This window comes from Cynara cardunculus, assembly GCF_001531365.2.
Source record: "Cynara cardunculus var. scolymus isolate 2C chromosome LG 1, CcrdV1, whole genome shotgun sequence".
Classification (NCBI taxonomy): Eukaryota; Viridiplantae; Streptophyta; class Magnoliopsida; order Asterales; family Asteraceae; genus Cynara; species Cynara cardunculus.
This window is the reverse complement of record NC_037528.1, coordinates 39,339,928-39,349,538: the sequence shown is the minus strand read 5'-3', so window position 1 is coordinate 39,349,538 and position 9,611 is coordinate 39,339,928. Positions and strand designations below refer to the sequence as shown.

General features: G+C 41.0%; 1 protein-coding gene across 1 annotated transcript in view; it reads right to left on the bottom strand.

The window, feature by feature from the left end:
* Positions 1-8,485, bottom strand: part of LOC112505754 (G2-specific protein kinase nim-1-like) — a 22,520-nt gene extending 14,035 nt beyond the window's left edge. The window contains exons 1-3 of the mRNA XM_025109719.1: positions 8,416-8,485; positions 8,173-8,368; positions 7,254-7,371 (exon numbers count right to left, since the gene is read on the bottom strand). Of these exons, the coding sequence (XP_024965487.1) occupies positions 7,254-7,371; positions 8,173-8,368; positions 8,416-8,485 (384 nt within the window). The remainder of the gene's footprint in view (positions 1-7,253; positions 7,372-8,172; positions 8,369-8,415) is intronic.
* Positions 8,486-9,611: the final 1,126 nt, after the last annotated feature.

Below are 9,611 nucleotides of genomic sequence, written 5' to 3'. Positions count from 1 at the left end.
TGCCTATAAGTGATATATAAATTCTTAGCCATAAACTTCAAGTACTCTAAACCAGAGCCTCTGGCTATTTAGATTCACTTCGATTAAATTTTTGGCAAACAACCTCCATCGCCTTTGAACAAGAACTCCTCTGGTCCAAAGCAAATACTTAGTAATTTTTACCTAGTATTCTCTTACCAACCAGAGCCCCTGGTTCTATAGACTAGAGCCTCTGGATTCATACTCTTGGTAACCATAACTCCTCTGGTCCCAAAGAGTTTCCCTCTTCCCATTCCATGTAGACTACTCACTCTACTTTCATCTCATTCCCTTACTTTCACAACCAGAGCCTCTGGATTCACAACCTTTGGAACCAGAGCTACTCTGGTCTCAAAGGCTCATCCATCACACATCTTTCACATACACTTCACTATTTTCCATTACCCATTTTCTTTGCTTCACAACCAGAGCCTCTGGTTCTATAGACCAGAGCCTCGCTTTGTTCTCTTTGGAACCAAAGCTCATCTGGCCTCAAAGACCCCTTCTCTACTTCCACTTAGACACCTTTCATACATTCATCATCCTTCACAACCAGAGCCTCTGGTGGTATAGACCAGAGCCTCTGGTACGCCTAATTCTTCCTTATTATTTATTTGAAGGGGAGTTTTTTGAATACTTCGAATTCAATACATTTGCATCATTTGAGGGGGGCAAAAATATTCATCTCCATATTTCATTTCTTCATGGACATTTTACATCCAGAGTCTCTGGTCCTACTATCCAGAGCCTCTGGTCACCCAAATGCTACATACGTATCTAACCAGAACTCCTTTGGTTCTATATACTGGATTAACAATGTTTATCTAGAACCTCTGGTTTGCAATCCAAGGTTTCTATAACATACAATGCAACATTACATCAATGAATTCCTTCATAGATGTTCACCCAAAACTCCTCTGGTTCCTCCCCAATGAGTCATGACCAACCAGAGCACCTCTGGTTCCAAGACAATAATTTTTATACAAAAAACTCATCTTAATTGAACCTCATTTTTCAAGATTATACAAAATTGCAGCTTTTGTGACTAAAAACTATACAACATGGGTTTTTAGAAGACCAAAACTTCGTAATTAGTATAAATCTTACAATTAGATGGGATTTTTAAATTCAAATTATTTTTGGGTATTCATCAAGTTATTATTTTGAATAATTTTTATTCAAATAATTTCCCACGTCATCATAACCATGTGCCTGACACCCTCAACAGCATGTTCCCAACATACCCTTTTATCCTTTCCCTCTCCCTTACCCCGTCTTGACACGTATCCTACTATATTAAATGCACGTACTATCAAGACGGCTCACGTTCCTCAAATCAAATCGTCACAAAACAAACCGCCAAAACTTTCATGATTATTATATTTTAATAATCAAGAAACGTTTCCTTCCCCCCCCCCCTCTTACCCCAAACCATCTCCATTCTCCTGCCTATATATATATCCTTCTTCTACCTCCATTTTCCTTTTACGCTTTCATAAACCTGCAACTACACTCTCCAGACCTCTAAACCTGAAACTACACTCTAAAAACCTCCAAACTAGCAACCTTCTCAAATTTGCAAAAATGGCATCCTCCGCTTCTCATGAATCCAACAATAATGATAGCAGAATCCAGTCGACAGGAGCCGATAGCCGTGTCCTCATCTTCCTACCAATGCGGCCAAATAATCACGCTATCGAACTCAAAACCGCCTTATTTGACGACCGTTTTGCCATTGTTTTTGAGTTCTTCAAACACAGTATTCTTCTTCCTGCTCTCACCCTTGCCGATACAGCCGTACCCATAAAGTACGTTCAACAGTATTGGCAAACCGGTGAGTTTGATGAAGAAAGCCACGGTATCATGGGGATATAGACGCCCTTAACGACATGATCTGCTCTATTAAAATATCACGGGCTAAGGTTTCCCGGATACTGTGCATTCCAACACGCAAAGAACTTGACATTGTGCAATTTGACGAACCACCAACCACCGACGACATTCTCCGATTCCTGAAAATGATAGGTTACAACAGTGACATACGCACCGTCTCAAATTTTAAACTCCAATGCCTTCCACCGATGTGGAATATGTTCTTCTCCCTTCTGAACAGAGCCCTTACATGCAAATTGGGCTCCTTGGACCAAGGCAATACAAATATCATGACAATAACGTACGGGCTGTACTTCAACTTGAACCTCAACTACGCCTTCCTCATCTACAACGAAATACTTTCGGCGGTAGTCAAGAAGTCGAAGCTCCAGGCCGCTGGTAAGCCTCTCCCTGTGGTTCTCTTTCCGCGATTCATCGCTCCTTTCATCGGGGATGGAATGAGGAAGAATCGCCTACCAGCCAAAGAACCTTACATGCCCATATACAAAATGCATGGTCATCGACCAACCCTCTCAAAGGAGGGTTATACCATAAACCGTCCTCTTCCACGAGCTATGCTCAATGTCATACCATCGACATCTGAGATACGCCAGAATTATGAACGCTCCATGCTGTCCCATGAACCAAGGGCAGCTACCCCGGAGCACTTAGAGCCGTCCCCCCCTTCAAGCGAGGGAGCACAAGCGTCATCTTCATCGGATGATGAAGATGCTGATGATGATGATGATGCTACTCGTGCTTCCCCCGGCCTTACACATACAATTCCTCAACCCACTTCCCAAAGGGCAACCACATCCACTACCCCTGGCGATCAAAGCCAAAGGGGTATTGAAACCAAACGACCCAGTCCAACCCCAAACCCAGCCCGCCATCCATAGGCCATTCTTCGGGCCTCTGGAGATGAACAAGCCGAGGAACCACATTTACCATCGCCCCTCTCTCAACAGAGAGGTGATGAAGGAATAATAGCCCCTTTGCCTTACGGCTCGCCACATCCCTTCACACACACAGAAGCATGTGTTGCTTCTGACGTTGAACCAATAGATCGTTCAGAGCGATCTTCCCTTCATGCACCTCTCCTTTCGATATTTGATCTACCGAAGGGGACACACATTCGTTTCACTTATTCGGCCTCTGAAGCCAAGGAAGAGGAAGCGGATGTCGCAACATCACGAGATAGCTCCTCTCTTGAGGGCTATCAAGGACACGATGGAAGTCCTTCAAGACCCACCTTCTCACAAGGTCAAGAAGGCGCCTCAGGAGCAGAGGCACAACCTGCAGCATCCGTTGCTGCAGGGGTTACCCCACTTGCTGATCTGGTCATAAAGGCTGAGTTCCAAGCCTTTGTCGATACAGTGAAGCGATCCTTGGAAGACCTTAAACTCATCATGCAAGGGATTGTAGAAAACAAACCCTCCACCTCTACCTCTAACCTCCAACAATCCCTTACAATCCTACAACGCCACCTTACCCAACTCGAAACCCAAACACAAACCAACACCACCCGCCTACAAATGATCCAACAAACCATAACCCAACACCATAACACCTCTTCCTCTCTAGCCACTCAACGAAACCAAGTCATTGTCCAATCCATCGCCACTCTCACGGCCCAGGCAACTAAGGCCGATGAAAACCTTACCTACATAATCACCCAACTTCAAACCATCCTCCGCAACCTTCACTCCCTATCAACCACCCTCCCCCAAGTCCCTCACCAAACACCACAACCATCCACCACAACTACCGATGCCACCCTCGCCACTCTCACCCACCAGTTGGCCGCCATCCAAGATACCCTCACCCAACTCCCAGCCACTATCCTCGCCCAAATCGCCCAGCCCATTCCTCAACCCCCACCTCCCTCTGCAGGCCCATCCTTCGATGAAGCCTTCTCCTCTTTCACTGCAGAGGTGAGAGATCTAATAACCAACCTTCCCATTCCCCCATCCACATCCACAACCACCATGCCACCACCAACTTCATCCTCCAGGACAGAGTTCGCCACACGAGCGGACTAGCGAGCTCTGTCGAAAGCACTGATCTCATCTTTTAACAAGATCAGTGCCAAATTTGTTCATCGGGCCACTCGTCCAACAATGGTTCTCTCCCAGAACCTGGCTGATGAACAACGGCGTACCACTTCCCTCCTACAAACAATGGAGGCGAGTCAACGACAAACCTCCCTGAAGACATACCTCGCCACCTTCAGGAAGGAACAGAAGAAGAAGAGGACAAGAGCCTCTTGCTCTAGCAGCCGCCCGCACAAGAGGCCTAGACATGACGACCAAGACCCCGATGATCAAGGTCTTGGACCTCATGAGGGGGACACACAGGCCACAGCTGCACGTGAAACCGAATCTGCTGCACCATCACCATCACCATCACCATCACCACAACCACCATCTTCGCCAGAATGAACCCAGGCAAGGGAACCAGAGGCTCTGCCCTCTGAAGATGTACATATACAAGTTCCCTTTACCGCAACCCAAGAGCCCATCGTGTTGAGCTCTTCAACCGATGAAGAACCTACCACTCCACCAACACAACTTAACCAACCTCTTCATTATACACCCACATCAAGCCTACCCTTAACCCCTTCACCAATGCCTCGCACAACCCAATCCTTCACCATTTCTACACAACCAGAACCTATAACAAACCAACCATTGTCCCAACTACCACAAACCCCAACAGAAACCCATGCACCAGAAACCACCCAAACCCAAACCGAGCCAACCAATGAAACCATATCCACTACCCATATACAAACCCAAACTGAAACACAACCTCCAACCGATACACAACCCTTAACCCATCAACTAATGGTGCATACGGATACTCCCTCTTCTTCAAGGCAACCTCCACAAGGCCTGGTAGATGAAATCATACAGAGCATGGAGTCGATGAGGAGACGTCCTCAACTACCGCCCAGGGAACCAGTCATGATGGAAAATATCCATCAATATATGTATCAAGATCGCGATGAGAGTTTGTCAACCAATCCTCCAATCCTATCACCTGAGTCTATGAACCTCTTACACCATCGATTCATCAGACAGACCACACAAGCACCCCAGGTTGTCTTTTTGAATGATGGAATAAGGAGAGTCATAGACTTGAAAGTAAAGACATTTGCCAACCAAGCTATCCGATACATCGAGTTCACTGTAGAGAGTGCCCGTGGGTTAGTTAGCGTGTTCAACGAAAACGACCTCATCAATCTCAACCCATACGACTTGATCGAGTTATATGCTTACACAGCTCAAAGGCAGGATCACGGCATAAGATTTGGAATGGCAAACCGAGCAATAGTAAAGACGATGGAATCCCTGGTGAAACACAGAGCCAAAAGTGATTTTGAAATTGCTTTTAGGCTAGGCATTGAAAGACTATCCTGCGCTCCTCCAAACGAAGACTTCCAGGGCCTCCAGGAGAAACGATCTGCCTCAGTTCTGACTCAACCCGAACTTGGACTTGTTTACAAGAATGAGTTCGGGGTTAAAAAATTCTTCAGACTGACTGAAGCCTTCAAGTATTCAACAGATACACTTGAATGGTTTCAGAAAATTATTAGAGAAAGACTGGGCAGAAACCATGTGCCGAGGGAAGTAGGGAGTCAGCTCATTCACGAGATATCAACAGTCATCGCATATCGAAGACTGCTCTTGCGCTTCAGAGAAATATACTCAGGTAGCTCGTGATGAGTTATAAGTTTTTGTTAGTCTTGCCTTGATGTATTTTAATTCAAGTATTGTAAGAAATTTCATCATCCAATGAAAATTTGGAATTTGATGTTTTTCTACTAGANCCCACAAGTCATAATGTAAAAAGTAATGAAAAACAATAAGTGATGAAAAAACCAGAAGACCAATGAAGACATCAAGGCAGAAACGACTAAGTCTGGAATTCAACCAGAGGACCGATGGACAGTTCAACCAGAGGACCAATGGACAGCCCAAGGATGCGATAGAAAGAGCATTCTCATCAATCCTCTGGTCATCAACACTTAGAAGATTTTCCAGCACTTCAWYCAAGCATGCAATGAAGATTTGAAGATAAGGATGAAATCATCATATCATGAATGACAGYTGGAGATGACAWGTCAAYAGCTGGAATTCGAGTTTATCTCAATATTAGCGCCTATCCATACAAAAGATAAACCTTATCTGTTAATAGAGGATTTACTAGAAAATAGCATTATATAGATATCTTTTTATTAGCTGATTAGTATAAATAGGTGATTAGATCTATTGTAAAAAGAGTCGCTTTTACGAATCGCTCTTACGTTTCACAGTTTATAAAGTAAAACCTTTGAAGCTCAAAACTGTTCTTAAATATTCTTATTTTTATTCTCGAGTCTTCATAACTTTCTTCGTAAAATCACTATAATTTGGTTATTCATAACTAGATTATTAGTGTTATTGAGAGATCTGAGATCAACATATTTGCCATTAAAAAATAAGATTGATTAGATATAGGATCTAATGCAATGAAATCAGATAAAAGAAATCAGGAACAGTTAAGCTCAAAAAGAAAACCAGAAACACACAAAAACTGATGAGAAAACAGATAATTGACGAAAAACTATCAAAAATCAGTAAAAACAGTCAAAACTGTTGAAAACAGTTAAAAACTATTAAAAACAGTCAAAGACAGTTAAAACTGATGAAAAACAGTTTACGCGACAGAAAAATAGTTCAACGATTCTCAAACAGTTTAAACACAACAAAAAACAGATAAACAATGATCCAAAAATTAAAATCTAAACAACAAAAAAATTAAACCCAAGAAAATATAAGCCCAAAACAATTTTCCAAGACCAAATCAACATAAACGATTACAATTACAGAAATGATGATACAGTACAATACAATACAACACAACCTTAAGAGCAATTTCAAACAGCAAACAAAGATTAACACATTCTAATTTGTGTCCATCTGCTTGATAAAGTGCAAAAACATGAACAGACTACAAGACTTGTGATGCCACAAAGCATCGACTACGAGACCATAATCTCTACTACTGCGTTGTCGTGGATCAATTTGTCGCTAAAATCCTCAAATGATTTGAAAAGCAACAGCTTTTCTCGCTAGACCATGTTTAAGCAGCCTTGATATGTAAACCAGGGAAGGAGCATATCACTCCAGATAAGAATTCCTGCATCCAAAAATAGGACAATGATTGCAAAATTGTTACTCAATCAAGTGTAGCTCCAAAAAGGTACATATGATTTACAACAAATCTATAAACCATGCAATTTAGAATAAATCGATCAATGAAACCAGCGATTTAGGTGAAATCCAGTCACAACTATAATATACAATCCTGCAAAGAACCTGCACAACTTCATTAACTGGTAGTAGATATCCAAACAAAAATGAGCTCACACGGGTATTGGTCAATGCACCAGCACTACCATTGGAGGCAATCCATCTAGGACCAACGGCAAGATACCTGAAGTCAAAACAATGTACTTGTGCAGCTTGTCAAACAGCAACAATGTGGGAACTGCATCTTACTGAGTGAATAACTAATCTGTTTATTATGCATTTCCACCTGAGTAAACAATGCACATTTCCACCTTGCACAAAGTATTGTTGAAGATGGAGAGAAGAATTGATCCTGTCTTAACCAGCCTGTATCTTTGATCAATCAAACACAGTGATACCAACTGAAGTTACCTGAACCACTTTGGTCAATCAAAAGCAATGAACTTGGTTTAAACAGTAAACCTTAGAGCAATATGAACCAAAATACAGCAACTAAAATTCCAACCAGGTGGCTTTTTACAAAGATAAATCGACTGAAAACACTCAAAATGTCTGATTTACCTGAACCACTTTGGTCAATCAAAAGCAAGGAACTTGGTCTTAAATAGTAAACCTTAGAGCACTATGAACCAAAATACAGCAACTGAAATTCCAACCAGGTGGCTTTTTACAAAAATAAATCGACTGAAAACACTCAAACTGTCTGATTTACACACTCCAAGTCCAGGTAAGACAAAGAACTCGATTGATTCGCATGATTCTTGCATCAATTTTCTGAGCTCAATGGACAATTGATCTTTTTGATTCTAAAACTACTGTTTCTTTTCTGCTTCTATGCCAGACACAGCAAAAACCAAATCTAAAACCAAATCTAAAACAGATGAAGTTTAAGCTGGAAATCTGAGATTGAAAGAAAAATCGAACAGGTTGATCTTTCAATTTAAGTCAAGAACACTGAGACTCCATAAAGATACAACCTACTGACCATACATCAATTGCAGCAGTATAACCAAAAGAATTTAACAATAGCTCTGGTGCACGATACCATCTTGTAACAACATATTCTGTCATGAAATCAGTTTCAGATATAACACGAGCTAATCCAAAATCACATACTTTGAGATCACAATTTGCATTCAGGAGAAGATTGCTAGGATTCAAATTCCTGTGCAACACATTTGCTGAATGTATGTATTTCAACCCACTTAGGATCTGATACAGAAAGTACTGGCAATGCTCCTCTGATAACGATTAATCTGTCTCTGTGTATTTGTATCAAAATCAACAGCATAGACCATCCACCATATCTCTGATTTACAGTTGAAATCAAGTTATAATGACTTAAAAAAACTTGTCATTGAGAATAACCTTGAATACAGATGATGTGCAATAAATGTGCGATGAACTCAAAACAAAACAGGTGATTTACCAGACCCTTTGAAACAATTTAAAATTGATTTAACAGAACCTATGATGTCCGATTTAACACAACCACAAAATCAAATAACACAACACACAACAAGATTGAGCTTCAAAATCGATCAAGCTTTGAACCCTGTGAGTGATTTAGAAATACGATTGAATATGTGCTCTATTGTGCGATTTAGAAGTCCGTGCGATAATCAAACAGATTTTGTAGATGATTTACACACCTGATTGAGCGATTTACCCACCCTGCGTGCGATTTAGCTTAAATCGGTCACAACATAAACTAAATCCGGTCACTAGTCCGCTCAAACGTTGTAGGAATTAAGACAGAATCCGCTCAAGAGATGTACGATTTAGACTTAGAAAAATTAGATGAAAGTTGAGCGATAAACTAATCCGATCAAAAGTCCGATCAAGCTTTGTGCGACTTAAGAGGAATCCGGTCACCAATTAGTCTGAGGAAGAAAATGGTCGATGAAAATGGTTGGGCTGAAGAACCAAGTCTTATCCAGATGGGCCAAAGAAACTAATGGGCCTTGAGAGATTTACTACCAAAACACAAAAGCAAATCAAAAAATTTTAAAAAATGGATCAAAACACTGGAATTTTTTTAAAAAAAATTTAAGAACACGAAAAAATTTAAAATCACAAAAATCAAACAAATCTTGAAATCAGATGATCAAAACACAAAACTTTGTGATTAACAAAGATTCACAACACAATTATGAACAGTTTGATCATGATTTTAACACAAAAACACGAGATTTTAAAGAAATTTTGGATCAACTTCAAAGAAAAATGAAGAACATAAGATGAAGAACACAAAAAAAAAAACCAGAAAATTTCTTCAGAAAATTTTCATAATCTTCATAATTTTCCCCGGTAGCACGAATCGAAGCTATAAGGATGTTCTTGGCATACGCTGCACACAAGAACTTCACTGTGTACCAAATGGACGTCAAGATGGCATTTCTTTATGGTCTTCTCAAGGAAGAA